At 48.9% G+C, this 20,927-nt stretch overlaps 6 protein-coding genes across 6 annotated transcripts; 4 read left to right on the top strand and 2 right to left on the bottom strand.

Annotated features, from left to right (window-relative positions):
- Positions 1–23: 23 nt before the first annotated feature.
- On the top strand, positions 24–2,239 carry F5147DRAFT_818605 (cytochrome P450; the record flags this gene model as incomplete). Its single annotated transcript, XM_041443618.1, has 12 exons — positions 24–413; positions 461–504; positions 560–654; positions 707–770; positions 824–838; positions 888–1,198; positions 1,263–1,309; positions 1,362–1,401; positions 1,455–1,465; positions 1,517–1,693; positions 1,745–2,038; positions 2,087–2,239. The coding sequence occupies 12 exons, from the start codon at positions 24–26 to the stop codon at positions 2,237–2,239; spliced, it is 1,641 nt and encodes a 546-aa protein (XP_041288088.1).
- A 440-nt stretch (positions 2,240–2,679) lies between these two features.
- F5147DRAFT_755005 (cytochrome P450) lies at positions 2,680–5,052 on the bottom strand. The gene is made up of 12 exons (XM_041440312.1): positions 4,514–5,052; positions 4,421–4,464; positions 4,284–4,365; positions 4,155–4,225; positions 4,086–4,100; positions 3,729–4,036; positions 3,619–3,677; positions 3,527–3,566; positions 3,463–3,473; positions 3,255–3,411; positions 2,889–3,205; positions 2,680–2,840 (listed from the first exon to the last, which is right to left on the bottom strand). The coding sequence occupies exons 1-12, from the start codon at positions 4,901–4,903 to the stop codon at positions 2,688–2,690; spliced, it is 1,647 nt and encodes a 548-aa protein (XP_041288087.1). The 5' UTR covers positions 4,904–5,052; the 3' UTR covers positions 2,680–2,687.
- A 110-nt stretch (positions 5,053–5,162) lies between these two features.
- Positions 5,163–7,958, top strand: F5147DRAFT_763590 (uncharacterized protein). Its single transcript, XM_041440650.1, has 7 exons — positions 5,163–5,302; positions 5,352–5,576; positions 5,627–6,201; positions 6,252–6,461; positions 6,515–7,147; positions 7,197–7,449; positions 7,483–7,958. The coding sequence occupies exons 1-7, from the start codon at positions 5,184–5,186 to the stop codon at positions 7,811–7,813; spliced, it is 2,346 nt and encodes a 781-aa protein (XP_041288086.1). The 5' UTR covers positions 5,163–5,183; the 3' UTR covers positions 7,814–7,958.
- A 1,871-nt stretch (positions 7,959–9,829) lies between these two features.
- On the top strand, positions 9,830–11,663 carry F5147DRAFT_716977 (uncharacterized protein). The gene is made up of 5 exons (XM_041438630.1): positions 9,830–10,055; positions 10,114–10,272; positions 10,324–10,547; positions 10,599–11,022; positions 11,080–11,663. Exons 1-5 carry the CDS (start codon positions 9,862–9,864, stop codon positions 11,522–11,524), a joined length of 1,446 nt encoding a protein of 481 aa, XP_041288085.1. The 5' UTR covers positions 9,830–9,861; the 3' UTR covers positions 11,525–11,663.
- A 372-nt stretch (positions 11,664–12,035) lies between these two features.
- Positions 12,036–15,076, top strand: F5147DRAFT_393129 (uncharacterized protein). The gene is made up of 6 exons (XM_041429573.1): positions 12,036–12,356; positions 12,406–12,630; positions 12,690–13,261; positions 13,309–13,545; positions 13,599–14,231; positions 14,281–15,076. Exons 1-6 carry the CDS (start codon positions 12,220–12,222, stop codon positions 14,907–14,909), a joined length of 2,433 nt encoding a protein of 810 aa, XP_041288084.1. The 5' UTR covers positions 12,036–12,219; the 3' UTR covers positions 14,910–15,076.
- A 1,427-nt stretch (positions 15,077–16,503) lies between these two features.
- F5147DRAFT_584140 (uncharacterized protein) lies at positions 16,504–17,913 on the bottom strand (the record flags this gene model as incomplete). Its single annotated transcript, XM_041431777.1, has 1 exon — positions 16,504–17,913. The coding sequence occupies one exon, from the start codon at positions 17,911–17,913 to the stop codon at positions 16,504–16,506; it is 1,410 nt and encodes a 469-aa protein (XP_041288083.1).
- Between the last annotated feature and the right edge of the window lie 3,014 nt (positions 17,914–20,927).

The following is a 20,927-nucleotide window of genomic DNA, read 5'->3' as shown; positions in this document are numbered from 1 at the left end:
CCCACTTCGAAACAAACATAACGATGAACCTATTTGCCATTCCCTCTCCATCAAGTCTCTGGACAACCGTACGTTCGGGTGGCGCAATTAACGCTGCTTGTTCATTTGCTGCATTATGGGCCCTTGTCAAAGTGTTAAGGATGCTTCGCTGGCGAGTCAAGACGACTCAACTGCGGGGTCCGCCTCGTACCAGCCTCGTATATGGCGTCTCGCGCGACATCGGCTCATCTCACGATAGAGCTGCAACCTATGAACGTTGGGCGACGGAATATGGGGTAGCATATATGACTCCGAGTGTCCTCGGGCAGACTAACATCGTGTTGTGTGACCCGAAAGCTATTGCACATTTCTACGCTAGAGAGACATGGACATATGTGAAGACGCCCCTTACCTTGGCGTTTCTGGAGTCATCAGTATGTACATCATCATCTTACCTCGTCTTTTTTATATCTCTTGTCAGGTGGGCAAAGGGCTACTATGGGCTCAGGGAGAAAACCACAGAAGGTGCTGTTCAGCTCTTGTCCTTGCGCAAGCGACTAATTGACTTCCTGTGAATCAGGCAGCGGAAGGCGCTCACGCCAGCATTCAGTAATGCGGCCATTCGGAAACTCACATCGGTGTTTTATGACTCAGCATACAAGGCGAGGATTTGTGGTGCGAGAAATGTTTCATATCTGAACTTGATACCATACGATACAGGCCAAAGGAAAATGGGATACTGCCATTGAATCGAGCAAAGATGGTGACGCTGTAATCGAGGTCCAGAACTGGTGCGTAGCTTGTCTGACTTGTATGTGTCATTCTTAATCGAAACGATTCAAAGGATGAATCATATATCGTACGCGAAAATATTTTGTCATTGACGCCTCGAACTGACGGAACACCAGTTTGGACACGGTTGGGATTGCTGGTTTCTCCCATGATTTTGGTTCGCTCGATGGAAAGCGCGTCAGCGTGGCCGAAGCGTTCAATACATTCGGAAGCAACCAACCTTCAGCAGTGCACAAAGCTTTTATCCTGCTTGCATCAGTATTTCCTATCATTCTCAAGATGATCCCCAACAAGCGGCAGAATCTGTTCAAGAAACTTGGCATAACCATGGAACAAATATCCAACGAGTTATTGATTCGCAGCCGCCGGGAGAAGGACGCGAGTATGAGTCAGGGAGGCGAGGAGAATTCCCTCATCGGATTGTTGAGTATGCTTTTCGAAACATTAATCGTAGTTCTTTGATTAATGTGTTGATCAGTTAAATCTGAAAGGTCAGGATGCCGAGCTTCATATGTCGGGGGAGGAAGTAGTGGCTCAGGTCCGTGGCGACGATGTATCACAGCCATGATTTGCGAGCTGACATCCGGCAGATGAAGGTCTTGCTTCTCGCGGGTTATGAGACGACATCCAGTGAGTCGGTTTCTTGCCCGCTGCTATCACACTTGCTGACTCTTCGTCTACAGTCAGTCTTACGGTGAGTTTACTGCATAATTACTCCTGCGCACTGTATTGATGCGTTTGTCAGTGGGCGCTGATCGAGCTATCACGACACTCCGATGTGCAAACCAGGCTCAGAGAAGAACTGCTTGCCTTTGGCCCTGATCCGACATACGACCAATTAAAGGCTAACCTCCCGTACCTGGATGCGGTTGTGCATGAAACCCTACGACTTCATCCTCCAGTGCCAGAATCCACTCGTCTTGTGAGTGTGTATGTCTACATGTGAATAGACACGACAACTTTAAGTCCACAGGCAGCAGAAGATGACGTTCTTCCCTTGAGCGAACCTGTGCGCACGATGTCTGGCAACATGACGGATAGTATATCTATAGCGAAAGGGACATTGATCACTATATCAATCCCGGCAATCAATCGGTCTTTGGCCATCTGGGGACCTGACGCAAAGGAATTCAAGCCTGAGCGTTGGCTGACTGAAGACGGGATCAGTGGGAAGGCCAAGGAAGTCCAAGGTCATAGGCATCTGCTGACATTTGTTGATGGCCCGAGGGCGTGTCTTGGAAAAGATTTTGCGATCATAGAATTCAAGGTGAGTGACGTGGATTAGCCAGTTTGGACGTTATTTATCATGATACAGACGGTTGTATCAGTTCTGGTGAAGAACTTCGTATTTGAGATGCGGGATGGACCAGATACTCCAGTCGAAGTTGTCAGGGGAATCTTACTCCGTCCACGTGTTGTTGGAGAGGATGGTACTGGAGTACCTTTGAAAGTTCGTCGGTATGAATGATTGGTTGCGCTGCACCATTGAAGGCTGTTGACATAAAATATCAATATGATCACTTTGCATGTCAGTATGATACGCAGTTACCTTTCTCAATACCACACCATAGTTGCGTGATTACTTTGCAACTGCCAAAGATCCTGGACGGCTGTGTGGACAATTGATCTTTATGAAGTGCGGGGTGTTACTAAGTAGCTTGAACTTGGGATCTGAACCATCCACTCACAAACGAACATATGCGAGGTATTCTATCATATTGCAAATCAGCCCGAGGGAAGGTAGTGCTTTGCATGACAAATACTTAATACAAACAGAGTTTCTGCATTACAGGCTGAGTGGCAGGTGTCTAGGTACGGGTACTACATATGAGCGGACAAAATTCCTAATGATTTCAAGCAAAGTGATCAAATCGACATTTTATGTCAACCAGCCGTCAAAGGCGCAGCGCAACCAATCATTCATACCGACGAACTCTCAAAGGCACTCCAGTACCATCCTCTCCAACAACACGTGGACGGGATAAAACTCCCCTGACAACTTCGACTGGGGTATCTGGTCCATCCCGCATCTCAAATACGAAGTTCTTCACCAGAACTGATACAACCGTCTGTATCATGATAAATAACGTCCAAACTGGCTAATCCACGTCACTCACCTTGAATTCTATGATCGCAAAATCTTTTCCAAGACACGCCCTCGGGCCATCAACAAATGTCAGCAGATGCCTATGACCTTGGACTTCCTTGGCCTTCCCACTGATCCCGTCTTCAGTCAGCCAACGCTCAGGCTTGAATTCCTTCGCGTCAGGTCCCCAGATGGCCAAAGACCGATTGATTGCCTCCATTGATATCGTGATCAATGTCCCTTTCGCTATAGATATACTATCCGTCATGTTGCCAGACATCGTGCGCACAGGTTCGCTCAAGGGAAGAACGTCATCTTCTGCTGCCTGTGGACTTAAAGTTGTCGTGTCTATTCACATGTAGACATACACACTCACAAGACGAGTGGATTCTGGCACCTGGAGGATGAAGTCGTAGGGTTTCATGCACAACCGCATCCAAGTATGGGAGGTTGGCCTTTAATTGGTCGTATGTCGGATCAGGGCCAAAGGCAAGCAGTTCTTCTCTGAGCCTGGTTTGCACATCGGAGTGTCGTGATAGCTCGATCAGTGCCCACTGACAAACGCATCAATAAAGTGCGCAGGAGTAATTATGCAGTAAACTCACCGTCAGACTGACTGTAGACGAAGAGTCAGCAAGTGTGATAGCAGCGGGCAAGAAACCGACTCACTGGATGTCGTCTCATAACCCGCGAGAAGCAAGACCTTCATCTGCCGGATGTCAGCTCGCAAATCATGGCTGTGATACATCGTCGCCACGGACCTGAGCCACTACTTCCTCCACCGACATATGAAGCTCGGCATCCTGACCTTCAGATTTAACTGATCACCACATTAATCAAAGAACTACGATCAATATTTCGAAAAGCATACTCAACAATCCGATGAGGGAATTCTCCTCGCCTCCCTGACTCATATCCGCGTCCTTCTCCCGGCGGCTGCGAATCAATAACTCGTTGGATATTTGTTCCATGGTTATGCCAAGTTTCTTGAACAGATTCTGCCGCTTGTTGGGGATCTTGAGAATGATAGGAAATACTGATGCAAGCAGGAAAACAGCTGTGTCCACTGCTGAAGGTTGGTTGCTTCCGAGGGTATCAAACGCTTCGGCCACGCTGACGCGCTTTCCATCGAGCGAACCAAAATCATGGGAGAAACCAGCAATCCCAACCGTGTCCAAACTGATGTTCCATCAGTTCGAGGCGTCAGTGACAAAATATTTTCGCGTACGATATATGATTCATCCTTTGAATCGTTTCGATTAGGAATGGCACTTGCTAAGTCAGAAAAGCCACGCACCAGTTCTGGACCTCGATGACCGCATCGTCATCTTTGCTCGATTCTATAACATTATCCCATTGTCCTTTGGCCTGTAAGGTATGATATCAAGTTCAGAGATGAAACATTTCTCGCACCACAAATCCTCGCCTTGTATGCTGAGTCATAAAACACCGATGTGAGTTTCCGAATGGCCGCATTACTGAATGCTGGCGTGAGCGCCTTCCGCTGCCTAATTCGCAGGAAGTCAGTTAGTCGCTTGCGCAAGGACAAGAGCTGAACAGCACCTCCTGTGGGTTTCTCCCTGAGACCATAGCAACCCTTTACCGATCTGACAAGATATATAAGAAAGACGAGATAAGATGATGATGGTTACATACTGATGACTCCAGAAACGCCAAGGTAAGGGGCGTCTTCACATATGTCCATGTCTCTCGAGCGTAGAAATGTGCAATAGCTTTCGGGTCACACAGCACGACGTTGGTCTGCCCGAGGACGCTCGGGATCATATACACTACCCCATATTCCGTCGCCCAACGTTCATAAGTTGCAGCTCTATCGTGAGATGAGGCGAGGTCGCGCGAGACGCCATATACGAGGCTGGTACGAGGCGGACCCAGCAGTTGAGTCGTCTTGACTCGCCAGCGAAGCATCCTTAACACTTTGACAAGGGCCCATAATGCAGCAAATGAACAAGCAGCGTTAATTGCGCCACCCGAACGTACGGTTGTCCAGAGACTTGATGGAGAGGGAATGGCAAATAGGTTCATCGTTATGTTTGTTTCGAAGTGGGATCTATTGGGAGATCATTTATAGCTAGGTTGCCGTTTCTATGGATGCTGATAACGGCGTGCACTACGAAGTTGAATGGCTTAGGACTGTGCCCGACTGCGCTTGGAGCCGGTGTTTTAGGCATCAGTGAATTGAGGAGTCCTAGGCTTGATATGGTAGCCGTGGGGACTAATTATTAATTGGATATAATTCCGCTCGTGCTAAAGCCTAAATATGACATTATATACTGCGAGTTTTTGGTACATAGCGCTGCCATGGATGTCCATTACCATGAGGAGTTCACGACAAGGCCATGAAAATGCCAGAAATTGTGAATGTCACCCTAACAGCCGTGGGGCTTCCGTCGTCAGCGAGAACATCAGCTTGGTCGGTGTCCAGTACGTACCTTTCTTGTTCTTATGGAGTAGCACCTGACCTTTCATGAAGGATTAAGGAGGTCCGGCCATGGATTCAACGGGACATCGAACAGGCCAAGCAGTGCAAGGCAGATGTCATGCTGCAAGCCCTCCTACAGCGCGCCTCTTGCGCGCCGGAGACGAAACAGCCCGAGCTCCTGCAAAAGTGCCTGAAGGGAGTTTTACCTGTTTGCAATGGACAGGTCTCCACTGGAGGCATATCCTCTTCGGGCATCGAGACAGCACTGAAAGAATAGTGAGTGCTCCTCCGCTGATCGGACTTTTGCATTTACGATGATCCTAAAGCATATCTCCAGGAGCAGAAAATAACCTCTACGGCCCTTTTATTGAGGTCGCGAACATCGCGCTCGCTTGTCTTGAAGAGATCAAGGTCGACGGAATGGGTGTTCCTGTTACCACCGTGGACATGATCTGTCAGCAAAACGATATGCCTATGTACCAAACCCACCAGACGGTGAGATCAATTCGGAAGCCTGACGTCGTAATTCTTCCCTTGAATAGCACATGTGCTCCCTTTGAGGATGATAACGGTGGCAAGAAGGGCAAACAAAAGGGCAAAAAGAAAGACGACCAGAAGAATGCCACAAAGGACTATCAGAGGCGCAAGGCTCGCATGGTCAAGAATGCAACGGAAAAGCCGCCAGCGCCACTCCCCTGGATAGATGTTCTGGCTTGCATCGAGTTCAAGAGAAAGACCCCAGGGTGGACGAAAGGGATCAAATCACCTCCCTCTTCGTATACAGTGACAGACCATGTCCCTACCAAACCAGAATATCTGCCGGTGGATCATCTTAAGGCTCAAGCCCCGGCGCCAGACCCTTCGCAGGCTCCAGTAACACAACCTGTGTCGGACACTGCACGTAAGTGATTTCATTTTTGATTCCAAAATCACACTAAATCAACCGAGCAGCTGTTCGATCTTTGGGCCTTACTGCTGCACAGCCTTCCAAGGGCAGGTTCAGCTCCAAGCGCAAGGCTGCAGACACTTTGCAATCCGCCGGGAAAAAATCAAAGGTCAACCTCGACGAGCCAGATGTGACAGTTCAGACTGGTCTGTACGCTGCCGAAATGTTTGCGGTCAATCTTGCCGTTCATCATCTGATCAATTTTATTGTCATCGGTAGGTTCGTTCATCTGCCGACATTGGTCGCGCTCTTACCACTGCTTTTCTAGACGATGTGATCTGGACCTGGTATTATGATCGCCAGGGCACCATTCAAAGCTCAGGCGTCAACTTCATTCAAGACCTCTCACGATTCATGGTGCTGTTGTATGCCTTGCAACGCTTCAGGGCTCATGATTGGGGTCGAAACAGGGACTTCTTCCCAGTTCAAGCTGAGCGGAAACCATGCTATGAATTCAAAATCAAGGATGAAAAACTTGGAGAGGTGGATCTGCTCCTTCATACCAGCCACGACGAAAGAGTGACGCACTACGGACTGCAAGGAAGGGCCACTAATGTGGTCCTTGTCGCTAGCGAAGCGCTCAGGAAGAAACACGGCAACTTACAGGATGGTATGGTGGCCAAAATATTTTGGGGAGAGGCGGATCGTACTAGCGAGCCGGAGATCCTGAAAAAGGTCGAGGGGATTGCTAAGGGGCACGCAACTGTCCAAGGTCATGTTCCCGAGTTCCTTTGGTACCACACGTTCACGCATCCCACGTCCGCCATCCGAGAAGCGCTTGGTGTTCCGGAACCCACCACGGGCAGTCGCATGCTCTACATTCTTGTATTCCGGAAGCTCCTACCCATCACGAAGCTCTACGGCAAAGAGCTTTTTGATGTCTGGCGTCAGTGTATTTTGTGTACGTATTTCATTGGTTTTACGTGTCCCTTTGTAGACGTAGTGTGCAGGCCACCTTACTCTACGGAAGGAAGGGGTCTACCATCGAGATGTCAGCCCTGGAAATTTGATGTGGTATTGGAAAGATGGGAGGCGGATTGGTGTCCTCAACGACTACGATCTATCCTCGTTGGCGAATGACCGAGGACCTCGGGGCAACGAATGCACGGGCACGGTGCCGTTCATGGCGCTCGATCTTCTATCCGCCAAGGGTCAGCAAGGCGAAGTCAAACACCTGTATCGCCATGATCTGGAGTCATTTACGTGGGTTTTTATCTGGATTTGCTTGCGTTACAGGCAGGGAATCCTTCTACCAGCGGAATTGCGCCCCTTGGATGAATGGGCGACATTAAACCCTGTGACATGCGGCGAAAAGAAATATGTTTTTCTAAGTCACCTGCGAATTCATTATCCCTCGGACATCGATTCACGCATAGGGATGTTTCTTGTGGAGTGTGTGGAGGTGCTTCGAGAATATATCAGCCGTAGATCGGCTCGGCTCGATCGTCTAATTGCCCGAGGAATAGTCGAGCACTCCAACGACGAGGAAATTGAAGATATCGATGGGTTTCTACATATGTTTACAGACTTGCCGAGCTGGGTTGAACTCAGCAGCCTTTCGCAGTGATTTTTTTGCTTGTACATACGTTGCCTTTGCCGATCGCAGTACGTATAACCTCCAGTTGTTTATGGGTAGAATAAGTATCGCAAGCGGCCACTTTACGGTGTAGATATCATTATCAGTGTGGTGAATCACTGTCGCTCATGCACATGATGTTACAAAGACGGACAAGCTTAGCACAAAGACAACACTAGTATGTATCTTAACCGCATCCAACTTTCTAACCAAATTGAAATTATTGATTTAGCTCACGAGCAAGCTCGATAGGAATACCTTCTATGAAACCTGCTATATTTCTATATTCCACAGCTTCGTCGTCCATGTAGTGACTCGCGATGGCCAGCACTCTTTACATCAGCATCTGGAGAAAATCGATCCTGCGCTGGAGTTCCATGGCTCGAGTCTCAGTGTCTCCATTCCACCGGCAGGTGATGAGCTCTCCGACCTCCGAACCATTGCCTGCTATCAATCGCTGGGCTTAGAGTACAGCTAATGTGTTCACCCACTCGTGATGCCCCTCCATTTTCTTCCATACAGCTCCATTCTTCTACAAGTCCCACCATGCCCATATGTCGTTCACTGGTATCCTGGGGATTGCGAATGAACATATATACATTTTCATCAACTTCAAACACTTGTGTGGGGAGTATCAATGGGCTCCGTTGCTTATTTCGACATTGTGGCCGAGCTTGGTTGTGTTGAGCACAGTTGAAGTAGACTTGCTGGAGGGATGGTGGGCGTCTTGACTGTTGCTACTGCATAGGCGAGTTTAGTCCTGTTTCCAACATCTTTAATGTCACCTGAGATACAAGGTTGTTTGCTTCAAACCTTGGTTGCAGACGGTTCGCTTCCCGTTCTCACAAATTATGCCGACGATGTACCAGTCACTCCTCGCGCCTGAGGCTGCACAGCTTTAAAAATGCCTTGTGTCCCCCACGATCGTGCAGCCTGTGCTTCTTGGCCCATTGTTGAACCTGGTGGTACCTAATGGATACACCTTTCACGTATGATCAACTTTGTCATGGTCGCACGTGTATCATCTCTGTTTCTCATATCGAGCTGCTACCCCAGCATCTCACATGTCTAAACGGTCACAGCCTTCTAGCGTACGTCATGATCACCTCTCACCAAACTGAAATGCCGTTTCCTCACTGTACTATCACTCTAGCCATGCCACCCATTCCCAATCCAAGGTCTGCATGCGCACTGGACGCAGCCAGAAGATCTCCCATTCCAAACCGCGAGTAGTCCGCTAAGCGGTTTCTGCTTTCTAACGCATGTTTTATGCAACCATTGTCGATGATATCTTAAGGGTATCATAACCTTGCCCTCTTACGATCTGCTGATGGAAGTGTAACGTCGACTTTCGGTATGCGTTCTCTGCCGAACATTAATACATCGTGGTTGAATTAAACTGCAGGACTTGTTTGGTTCAAGCACTTTAGCCTACAAAGTTCATGGGTGCTCCAAGGACTGTACACGCAATACTTTGCCTCTGTGCTAGCCAGTCTCCGCGTTTTCCTCCCACAGACACAGCAACGTTACTCCAGCGCTTGTCCCCACCTGACTATTTCCTAATCTGCAACCTTCACTTGGTTCCGGCCACACATATTCTTTTTCGACAGAGATCTAAGGTTGCTCATGTCTAGCGTCGCGTGTCAAGGATAGAAGCGGTACGCTATGTACTCACAGTGTACTTGGAAGTTGAATGGTCTAGGATATCCAGTGTAATATCATGGCGATGGACGGGCTGTTAGTGCTAACTTTTGAAGAGATGCCAATCTGCCTGACTTCAGTTGAAGTACTGCAGCTTTGTCACTCTCCGATGTGATCGGATTACACATACTGCGCAATAATCTGGAGGATGAGACTAGTAAGTGTTTATCGGACCTATGATAGTGCCGAGGCTTTTTGCACAGGCTTACATTACACAACCGCATGCTCCTAATTTAAGATGATCCGGATCCCCTAAAATGCATTAGCGTGATTATATGACAAGCATATAAATCATCCACCCACATGCACCATTCCACATTCTGGTTTCCCTCTCAAATATGGCTGCAGTTCAACAGATTTATTCAGGGAGCGAACTTGATGCCTTGTTCCCCTCTCCATCTTCCCCGCCGAACGTGCTTTCCCCTCCGCGGTATCCTGGTGTTTCCCCAGAAGCAGTCGTAGCTTTGGCATATGTCTTGAAGGAAAACTATACGAAGTACCACATTTTCTTCAACTACAAGCGGTTCCATAAGTGCGTATGCATCTTAACTAATCTGTATCTCATGTTACTGATTCGAACGTCGATGAAGCCACATCACTCATCGCGCGCTAGCACTTTTTGTCACAGGCGCGAGTGGATCTCTGATCGAAGAGTTCTACAAACAAGACACCACCTACCAGCGCCCAGCCATTGAGTCTCCCGAGGCTGTCACAGAAGAGAACTTTATTGAACATTTAGGCGATGACAAGTGAGTTTATGATTCTTACTTCAACACCCTGCTCAATAAATTTCTTGCCAGCTTTTACGCCGCGTACAAATCCTTCTTCATCAAGGTTGTCGATGAAAGGAGCCTCAGCTCCACGCTAGAGGAATACATCTTCTCTAAGAAGTACAACTTTATAGAGGGACGAGACGCGTCCGCCCAGCCGGTGATGTTGGCGCGCTTCCTTGGAGGTTTGTTCCACGCCTTCATCCATGTAGGATACGGCGCGGAATTAGGCATCCCAGGCATGGTTGTCGAAGGCGAGCAATGTGACACATCGCCGTAGAAAAGTCCCTGACAGATATCTCAAGGTCTTGCATTGGCCAGCGTGCATAAGTATGAGTTCTTGCCGTCGTATCTTTTCGAGCCCAGCGGCCCAACTGGAGTGGAAGAGGCAACAACTTGGCTTGCCTCCCTCGTCCTTAACACAAAGGCATCTACTGTGCCCTCTCAACTCGAACAACCGCCAAAGAACCATGCGTTTTCTATTCTTGCCAAGATCATGCAAGATTCGAAATTCACACCGAAGGAAATCAAGAAGCATTTTAACAATTTTGATGGCTTGATGTCCGAGCATGGTGATACTTTATGGCACTACGCTGAACAATGGACGATCGATCCGTCGCAGCCAGGCGAAATCGAACGCAAGATGGAAGAATGTATTTGGACAAGCACTATCATCTACACCATTGGCGGATGGAACAAAGACAGAAGTTTCACAGCAGACTTCACATAGTAAGTGGCGTCAAATCTGCTATCTGTGAAAAAATACTGATTTTTGGGGTGCTCCAGCATGCATCTCGTCACCTCAAGTCTCTTCCTTCCATCCCTGTTGGCTTACCTGCCACAAAACTCGCAAATTGTTTTGCTTCGCGGATACTTTGCATCGACTCTTGGGTGGTGGATCACATGCGGTTTCCCTAGACTGGACATTCAAGGCTTCCTGAGCGCCACCTCACGTCCTTCGTCAGAAATCAAGGTCGCTAACCCATTCCTCGATATCGTTCAGTCTGTGATGACTCACCCAAACGAACATATGCCGAAGATTCAGCGCGCCTTTGCGTATTTCTCGTCCCTTTATGGCGCACGGCCTAAGGGTTACTTCAAGGATACGGAACTGGAGGGTGCAGAAGCTCTGGACGGATCGCTCTTCCTTTTGGCTGCGAGATTGACTGGGGAGTATATGAGCGAAGGTACTAGGTTCTGGAGCCTAGGAGGGTTTCCTGTGAGCGATTAGGAGTGGACGAGGGATTTGATATGTATGTGTTACAAACACCGTTGAACCAATGACTGTACTTTTCAAACTTGTCAAATGTGTTGATCGTCTGATATCGCCCAAGACACAGCGATATATCCATTCACAAGGGGCACGCAGCACATGGATCTAAAAGGGGTAACCATTGTGTGCGAGAAGTGTAACCGAGTCATACATCTGTCTTCTTTCTGAACCTCAGCTGGAGCGAGCGTCGGACTCCGTTCCACCCTAAAACATAAATCCCGAAATCAGGATTCTTAGAAGAAATCATAATATAATGTTTCTAGGCACTAGCATAAGCCCGGATCGATATAATAGTTGCGTATTACAGAACACCATTTGTATGGTAAAATACCATGAAAAATATAAACTGATGGGCCTGGTGCACTGCTATCGACCTTGTTCTTGATGGATTGATGGATCCGATTTAGTAGTACTAATACCGTGACTACGGACTCATGTCAGGGTCACGTGAACGTGTTGATGGGAACGCGTCTTCGACCAACCGCCACATCAATCCACATCTGAGATTTAATGATTGATGGTCCACAACATTTGCGCCACACTGGTCGACCAGATATAAGGAAGGCAGTCGTTTCTGTTGTCTTCTTAACTCTTCCTCCTCACCAATTCTGCTCGTAACACTCAATCAGCGTAATCGCTGAACACCTAGTGTCATGTCCCCTGCCGGCGAGACTGAGTCTACTCCTCCACGCGCCAATGCATCAGCTCCAGGTGCTAGTAAAATAAAATCCACCCCAAACAGCCGCGGGGCCTCCGTCGTCAGCGAGAACATCGGCGTGCTCGGTGTCAAGTGCGCACATTTCCTGTCTTTATCGAGTAGAACCTGACATTCCATCAAGGGTTAAGAAGGTCCGCCCATGGATTCAACGGGATATCGAGCAGGTCAAGGAGTGCAAGGCAGATGCTATGCTGCAAGCCCTCCTTCAGCGCGCTTCCTCTGCTCCCGAGACTAAACAGCCCGAGCTTCTGCAAAAGTGCCTCAAGGCGGTTCTGCCTGTTTGCAATGGGCAGGCTTCTACTGCTCTCGTAAAGTCTTCTGACATTCAGACAGCCCTCAACGAATAGTGAGTGATTTTTTCTAAGTTCGCTGATCGGACGTTTTCATGCTCACAACCATCGCAAGCGTACGTCCAGGAGTGGAGAACAACTTCTACGGCCCTTTTATAAAAACCACTAACATTGCCCTCGCTTGTCTTGAAGAGATTGAGATTGATGGGATGCGTGCTCCTGTCCCTACCGTGGACATGATCTGCCAGCAGAACGATATGCCCATGCACCAGATGCACCAGACCAAGAAATCAACTCGGAAGCCCGACGTCGTGATTCTTCCTTTGAATAGCGCATGCGCTCCCTTTCAGGATGAGAAAGGCGGCAAGAAGGGCGAACAGACCAGCAAACAGAAGGGCCCACAGAAGGACGACGAGCAGCGCAAGAAGAAGCGCAAGGCTCATATGGACACGAATGCAATAGCTAAGCCGAAAAATCTCCCCTGGAAAGATGTTCTAGCTTGCATCGAGTTCAAGAGAAAGATACCAGGGAGGACGAAAGGGATTGAGTCACCATCCTCTACGTATACAGTAACAGACCATGTCCCTACCAAACCGGAGTATCTGCCGGTGGATCATCTTAAGGCAGAAGTTTCTGCGCCAGGCCATTCGCATACCCCAGCAACACAGCCTGTGTCTGACGCTGCACGTAAGCGATTTCATTTTCGATCTCAAGATCAAATTAAATCAGCCCAGCAGCAGTTCAATCTTCCGGCCTTACTACTGCACAACCTTCCAAGGGCGGGTCTAGCTCCAAGCGCAAGGCTGCAGACACTTTGGAATCCACCGCGAAAAAATCTAAGATGGATCCCAATGACATGGATGCTGACGCGGACGCAGATCTAGATGTGACCGTTCAGACGGGTCTGTACGCCGCCGAAATGTTTGCGGCCAATCTTGGAGTCAATTATTTGCTGAATATTATCGTCGTCGGTGGGTTCGTTCGTCTGTTGAGATTGGTCGCGCTCTTACCACAGCTTTTCCAGACGATGTAATGTGGATCTGGTATTATGATCGGCAAGGGATCGTTCAATGCTCAGGTATCAACTTCATTCAAGATCTTCCGCGATTTATGGTGCTGTTGTATGCTTTACAACGCTTCGGGCTTCACGATTGGGGCCGAAACAAAGACTTCCTCCCAATTGAAGTTGAGGGGAAACTATGCCACGAATTTAAAATCAAGGATGAAAAACTTGGAGAGGTGGATCTGCTGCTTCACACCAGCCACGACGAAAGAGTGACACACTACGGACTGCAAGGACGGGCCACTAATGTGGTCCCTGTCACTAGCGAAGCGCTCACGAAGAAATATGGCAAGTTCGAGGATGGGATGGTGGCCAAGATCTTTTGGGGCGAGGCGAGTCGCACTAGCGAGCCGGAGATCCTGAAAAAGGTTGAGGAGATCGCCAAGAGGCACGCAACTGTTCAAGACCATGTTCCTCAGCTGCTTTGGCACCACACGTTCACAAATCCCACGGCCGCCATCCGAGAAGCGCTCGGTGTTCCGAAACCCACTACGGGTAGTCGCGTGCTCTACATTCTTGTATTCCGCAAGCTCCTCCCCATCACTCAGCTTCACGGCAAAGAGCTTTTTGACGTCTGGCGCCAGTGTATTTCATGTACGTGTTTCATTGAATCTACATGTCTCTTTGTTGACATCACATGCAGGCCATCTTACTCTGTGGAAGGAAGGGGTCCACCATCGAGATGTCAGTCCGGGAAATCTGATGTGGTACTGGAAAGACAGCGAGCGGATAGGCGTTTTGAACGACTACGATCTATCCTCATTGGCAGATGACTCAGGTCCTCGGGGCAATGAGCGCACGGGCACGGTGCCGTTCATGGCGCTCGATCTCCTCACCGAAGAGGGTCAACGAGGTGAAGTCAAACACCTATATCGTCATGATCTGGAGTCGTTCATCTGGTGCTTCGCCTGGATCTCCTTGCGTTACGAGAATGGGGTCCTTCTATCACGGAGATTGCGTCCGTTGGATGAATGGGCGACTTTAGGCGCTGTGGCATGTGGCGAGAAGAAGTACCATTTTCAGGGTAATGTGAAACCTCCCGCACGCTCCCACATAGACTCGTCCCTGTGGGCGTTCCTTGTGGGTTGTTTCGATGTGCTTGAAACGCACACCTTCAATCGACGCAAACAACTAATACGATCGATAATAGACGCAGACCAGCCGACGACCTCCGAGGAATCAGAATCAGATCTTGATGGTTTTCTACAGTCATTCGAAAATACCAAGGGCTGGGCTGCGCTTAGCAAACTTCTACCAGAATCTTCACAGTGATTCTCTTTGCCCATTACATTACCTACGGTTTCTTGGCTCTGATACTTGCGTCGATTGCCCGTGTTTGATCCGTCTCCAGTAGGTAAACCAATTGAATAGATGCATGATAGTGACTCGCCATTATGCAGAATGGAACGAACAGAAATGGTGTCATGTTTAGTAGATGACGGCTGAGCGGTGAGCGGTGATTTCCAACAAAAATGCAGCGCGCTACTACTATAAAGTCCGAGCAAATACAGGAATGTACGCTTCATCCTTACAGGTCGCGATAGTCGCGAAGGACAGCAGATGGATACGCTTGCTAGACTCACTTGCAAGTCGCAGTGGAGTCCCACGATTTGTGCCTTGATCAAACCACCAAGGGTTTTTGTTCACGGCGTCCTCAGTCAACGATTCACGTTTCAGCAAGTCATCTCCTTCACCCCCGAGGTTTCTGCCCGTGGTATGTTTGCGAAGACCTCGATAGATACGTGTCTATCGTGGTTCACCCTACATCGAGCAGCAACGCGCTCGCGAGCAAGACATCAGAAAAGGTTTCCGAGATCACGAAACAAGAGATCACCAAAGGCCCTGTTCCTTGTTGGATTCTAGAAACAAGCCAAGGGTAGTCGCCTGCTCTACATCCTTAATTCCGCAAGTTTCGACCCATTATGGCGCTCCATGGTGAAGACCTTTTCAACATTCACGAATTCCACGTCCACCATCCGAGAAGCGCTCGGCGTCCTGGCAGTCGCGTGCTCTACATACTTGTATTCCGCAAGCTCCAACTTAAATTTACGACGATTGAATCGATGAGCTTTTCGACTTGTGGTGTCAATGTATCCTACTACGTACGTGTTTTCGTCCCATTTCCCATGCTTCCTCGTTGACCTGGCGTGCAGGTCACCTTATTCTGTGGAAGGAAGGGATCTATTATCGAGATGTCTGCCCCAGAAATTTGATGTGGTACTGGAAACACGGTTCCGAAGCGAATAGGTATTTTAAGCGACTAAGACCTATCCTCGTTGGCGAATGACCCAGATCCTTGGGGCAACGAACACACGGGAACGGTGCCGTTCATCTTCTCACCAGTTATTTATGCGGTGCTTTACTAGAATGGAGTCCTTCTGGCACTATTACGCAGATTATGCCCCTTGGATGAATGAGCGACTTTAGACGCTGTGGCATGTGGCGAGAAGAAGTACTTTTGGGTCATATGCAACTTCCTGCACGCTCCCACATAGACTCGTTCGCCGAAAATTGATTTTCTTATACCCCTGAGTACGAGAAGTCAGCGTCACGTGCGTGTTAATGTATTACTCCAGGCGCTCGATCTATGCGTTTCGAATGCGATTGGCTGCGATACGCTAGAAAACAAGTAAACAGACTCAGTTTTCAACGGTGCGTGGTGTTTACAAAGGGACTGCTAGAAGCTAATGATAGAAGAAATGTTTTTGTTGGGTATTTGGGCGAAAGCCCGCAGGGCTTTTCCGGTCCAAAACACGTGTCCGTACCTGTGGCGCAAGGTGAGCTGTGTTCCCGAATTTTAGGAGTTCAGCGACGCATGCAGCGAAGCTTGATGCCCTTGTGTTCTAGGAGATGGACTCACTTCAGTTTATCGCCTGATGGGAGGCATGATATGGCGTGTGAATGGCTCGAGTGCTGGAGAGGCTTGGATATAAGGTGCGAGTACTGTCGCATGTTCTCGCAAATAACTCGCGAAGGTGTCACTGGACCACCTCCCCATAGCTTTTACGACGTCGAAAGGCACTCCGCGCAGCAGATACTCCAGGGTCCCCCCGATGCGGAGGCCATGTCCTTTTAGATCTGGTTGCTTTGCTGCTTCCGCAGCTGCTGCTGTCCTTTTGAGGAGTTGTCTCTTTGACAATGGACGCATTCCTTTCGCGTGTTTCCATGCAAACAGGTGCGTTTGTTCAGCATTGGTTGCTGGGTTCACGCGAAAATGATTCTCTAGTGCCTCTTTGGGGTTCGTTGGTCCTTCTTGCGCGGCCCAATACGCATCTTCTCCTTCGACTGGGGAGCATTTTGTTCTAGGGAGGTGTATTTTGGTGACAGGAAGTCCGTTGCGGTCGGTGGTTTCTGACACGTTAGCTCTGGTGACGTGTTTTCCAGGATCAAAATCTCTGATGGCGCTGACTGTGAACTCTCCAAGCCTCGCTATGGAGTAAAATGTCGTGGTCAGACACGCGAATACCGCTGCATCTAAGGGTGTGGTGAGGTCCAGTTGGTTGCGGATAGCGGCCAGGGAATCTGGTGTGTATGGGTGTCGTTTGGCCTTTTTGGACTCTGCTGGTGCTGATGCAGCGGCACCATCTAGGACCGCTTTGAGTTCTCTAGGCGGGATCAACCAGTCTCTTCCGTGCAAGAGATGCCACGCTCTGAGGCCCGCTGCATAATTGTTTAGCGCGGAGCCTGAGTACGACCCGGCGCAGCTGCATAAGAAATTGAGTAGCAGGGTGCGATTGATAGGACAGCGCTTGTCCTCCTTGATGCAATTTGTGTCACAGAACACATGAAATACAAGTAAGCCTGCTCCGTACGTTTCTTTTGTTGATTGAGCCCATGCTGACCCCATGATGTCCAGGATGCATTCTAGCTGCTGATCTGACATTTCCTGGTTTGTCGGATCGTTTGTTGTGTTTGTTGTTTGTCTTGCGCTGATTCCCGCTGGTACCCATAACCTTAATCTGTCTCTTGCTAGGCAGTGTGGATGCAGTGCGGATAGCTGTGGGGTTAAGTTTGATTTATAGCGTAGAGGGATAGAGGGAGCGCTAATGTGCAAGGTACTGGGCAAGGGGGTGCCGAAACGTGCGTTTTCCGTGCTACTGTCTCTCACTGAGTGCTTTGCTGATGAAGTCTTCCTCCTCTTTTCTGTCTGCACCTGCTCTAACGATCGCTTGTTGTTTGAGGAGTTCTCTGTTGATGAGCTTGGCAGCGGGAGCGGAGTAGTAGCTCCTGTTCCGTAAGAGTCTAAGCTCGGTGGGAGAGAGCGGTTTGGTGGCATCAATGAGGAAGCCTTCAAGCTCGGCTGGAAGCTTGACTGGGGGAAGAAGAAGGCTTCGCGGTCCGTAGATTCCTCTGGAGGGTTTGTCTGCTGGGTTAGAGGCACTGGCGACGTAGGAAGTGACAACCTCGAAAGGGCCAGGTAGAGAGTGAGTGAATTCACTGATTCTCCTGAAGACTCCATTAACTTCGTGATTCCTGTGCCTCTGTCTCCACCATCCCTCGACGACGCCTGTGTTGTCTCCCTGGATGAGGACGTGGCTGCTAATGTTAGGGATAGCGGCGACAGTGTATATGAGTAGTTCGAAAGCCACAGCTTCTGCCCATCCAATGTCACGTTTGCCATTGTGCGTCTTCCACCCGGGTATCAGTCTCTACGCTCTCCAGTGTTCGCCGACTACTAGACCTATTCCTATGCCTGAACTCGCGTCCGAGAACGCTAGTGGGTTCTCTAGCTTCGTTGTGGGGAGGATGGGACACGTGACACCTCCGGATTGGATCAAAAGGGACCACCAGTCGAGGTCGTCTGCTACTCTGTCTCCTGCTCGATGTGGGAGAAACGGCTTCTCGCTGCAGTGTGAGAGCATTGCTTTGAGGCTCGTTAAATACGCTCTGCCTCGAGGTACTGCTTCACATGCGTGTAATAACTTTCCGTAAAGTTCCTGGACATCTTGCAGCGTGTGTGCTCGCCGCTTGCGCCATATGTGTATTGCCGCAAGATATCTGTCAATTTTTGTCACGTTTAAAGCTACTGATAGGGTATAGCATGGGTACACCCGCGGGTCGGAAGATCAACACCGTACCCGTACAGATACGGGTACGGTATTACCCGTACTAACCCGCGGTATGGCAGCTTACCCGCGGTGTTGCATTTACCCGCGGGTACACAAACAAAAAATAGTGAGACTACGTAGAATAACCTTATCCAACGCTCTCGTCCTCTCGTTTTCTTTTCTTCAGAGACTTCATGATCTTAGTAAGGTCCTCGGGCGCTACCAGATCACAGCGGAGCCATGAGCCAAGACAGAGGAATGCACGGGTTGATGCTGGAGACAAGCGGTTTCGAGTAAAGTGCAGAAGGTGCCGGCCTTGCGAAAATACATGTTCAACTGCAGTTGAGGTAGCTATGGTGTGTGATACATAAGCTGTGATGCTAGCGAGAGCAATGGTGCACAACCTACCAGGAATACTAAGGTAATCAAGTGCCATCCGGTGCAAATTTGGATATGTCTTTTGATTATGGACCCACCATTGCAGCGGGACTTTGGTATTCTCCACTGGTTGCCGCAAATAGTTGTCAAGCTCATCTACTAGAGATGCCGCTATGCCAAGAGATATGTCACCAAAGTCATCAGCGCATTGTCGCACCTTGTCTTCTGCCAAGACATGTGCAGCTGGAGTCAAAGGTAAGACCTGGTCTTTGTAACGATCTATGCACTCTTCTCGAATGAGATTTTCGGCAGCCTCAATCCATTCATCTTCCCATTTTTGTAGTCGGAAATATTTGAGCTTCAGGCCAGGGTGGAGAACTAGCGAGACATGGGTCAGCACAAACCACCTCATATTGAAACAATTGACAACTTATGCTCACCTGTTGCGATGCGATACGTGTTTGAGTCATCAGTCATTTTCCAGTATCTATCCATTTTCTTGCGAGCAAGTTTCATCGCAGCTTGGATGGCTGGTTGGAACCCCTCTTTCGTCTCAACATTGCTCATATGGCTATCGAGTTTGTCCATTGCAGGTATGACTGCATAGACACTGGCCGAGTTGCGTGAAAAAAAGAGGGTTGCTTCGACCTGTGGAACGATAAGCTTAACACGTTTTGCAACATTGTCTGCCACTATGGACTGCGGACTCAATGATGATACATCTGAAGTTTCTGAACGCGTAGACTCGGCGATCGAGGCCGTCTGATTGACCATAATGATGGAGTGAATGGATGAATGGAGGGAGTATTGAGAAATGTAGAGTTAAAGTGATGTATATCGAAGCGGACAGGCGGGACCTAGACAAAGGTGCGAATATCTCAGTATTCGCATTGAAAACTCTCTACTAACAAATTCTATACCTAGATTATAAGGTGCGTGCGTCAGGTACTGTGATATAAGATAAAATGGACTGAAACATTAGAGGGCGCGAGCCGACGTCGACAGGTCGCTCACCGTGCCCGTTTTGGATGCGCATCTCCCCTTGTGCCTGTTCTTCGGCCGTCCCGTCCTTTCCACTCTCGGTTCTATCGGAGACACCCGTAAACATACCCGTATACCGTGCTAACGGGTACGGTATGACCACGGGTACCACATCTCGACACCGTACCCGTACCCGCCATACCCGTGACCCCCATACCCGTGGTGTGGCCCATACCCGTGCTATACCCTAGCTACTGATCTGTTCTCAATGTTCCATACAAAACCTAAATGTACCGTAGTCGTTTGAAAAGGCTGGTCTTTCAAAGGTTCCCAAATGATACCTAGTTCCTCTGACAAGGTGTCTATGTCTTGCAGATTGCAATTGAAACATTTGTCATGGTCAGATCTAGTGGATCATTTTGAAAAATCTTGCAGCGGTTTCGAGCAATCTTCACTCAGTTCCTCGAGTTTTCCAGTCTCTGTGCACATGCAGCCGAACCAAAGACGACTTCCCATTTGGTGCGTACCTTCCTGTGCGAAGGATTGGTTCCAATTCTTTCTGAAATTGTTGTACTGGTCTAAGAATTCGAGCTTGATCCTGAAAAAGATATAGTCGTCGACCCATTTGTCTAAAGGGCCGATTCTGTTGTATCGGAAAATCTCGGCTCCTGCATCTGCTATGTGGCCGTAAGCCCCTGCAGATGGAGCTGCCCCAAACACTATGCAAGTGTCTACGCAGAAAATAGAGTCTGAGATTCGTACGTCACCTGCAGGCCATTGCGATGGATGGAGTGGTACTGTTTGGTAAGCTTCTGCGACATCTCTTGTCGCTGCTTCAGAGCCAGGAGGAAGGTTCACGATGATTTGGTAAATGATGGAGAAT

This window comes from Suillus discolor (assembly GCF_016758755.1).
Source record: "Suillus discolor strain FC423 chromosome Unknown F5147scaffold_71, whole genome shotgun sequence".
In the NCBI taxonomy this organism is placed as follows: domain Eukaryota; kingdom Fungi; phylum Basidiomycota; class Agaricomycetes; order Boletales; family Suillaceae; genus Suillus; species Suillus discolor.
This window is presented reverse-complemented; position numbering and strand designations above follow the sequence as displayed.

Coding starts and splice junctions, on each gene's coding strand:
- F5147DRAFT_393129 (XM_041429573.1), top strand. CDS start 12,220: ATGTCCCCTGCCGGCGAGACTGAGTCTACTCCTCCACGCGCCAATGCA. Junction 12,631..12,689: donor CAGACAGCCCTCAACGAATA/GTGAGTGATTTT, acceptor AACCATCGCAAG/CGTACGTCCAGGAGTGGAGA. Junction 14,232..14,280: donor CTGGCGCCAGTGTATTTCAT/GTACGTGTTTCA, acceptor CATCACATGCAG/GCCATCTTACTCTGTGGAAG.
- F5147DRAFT_763590 (XM_041440650.1), top strand. CDS start 5,184: ATGTCCATTACCATGAGGAGTTCACGACAAGGCCATGAAAATGCCAGA. Junction 5,577..5,626: donor GAGACAGCACTGAAAGAATA/GTGAGTGCTCCT, acceptor ATGATCCTAAAG/CATATCTCCAGGAGCAGAAA. Junction 7,450..7,482: donor CATGATCTGGAGTCATTTAC/GTGGGTTTTTAT, acceptor CTTGCGTTACAG/GCAGGGAATCCTTCTACCAG.
- F5147DRAFT_755005 (XM_041440312.1), bottom strand. CDS start 4,903: ATGAACCTATTTGCCATTCCCTCTCCATCAAGTCTCTGGACAACCGTA. Junction 4,226..4,283: donor TTTATGACTCAGCATACAAG/GCGAGGATTTGT, acceptor CATACCTTACAG/GCCAAAGGACAATGGGATAA. Junction 3,206..3,254: donor CCTACGACTTCATCCTCCAG/GTGCCAGAATCC, acceptor ACATGTGAATAG/ACACGACAACTTTAAGTCCA.
- F5147DRAFT_716977 (XM_041438630.1), top strand. CDS start 9,862: ATGGCTGCAGTTCAACAGATTTATTCAGGGAGCGAACTTGATGCCTTG. Junction 10,056..10,113: donor AACTACAAGCGGTTCCATAA/GTGCGTATGCAT, acceptor ACGTCGATGAAG/CCACATCACTCATCGCGCGC. Junction 11,023..11,079: donor TTCACAGCAGACTTCACATA/GTAAGTGGCGTC, acceptor GGGGTGCTCCAG/CATGCATCTCGTCACCTCAA.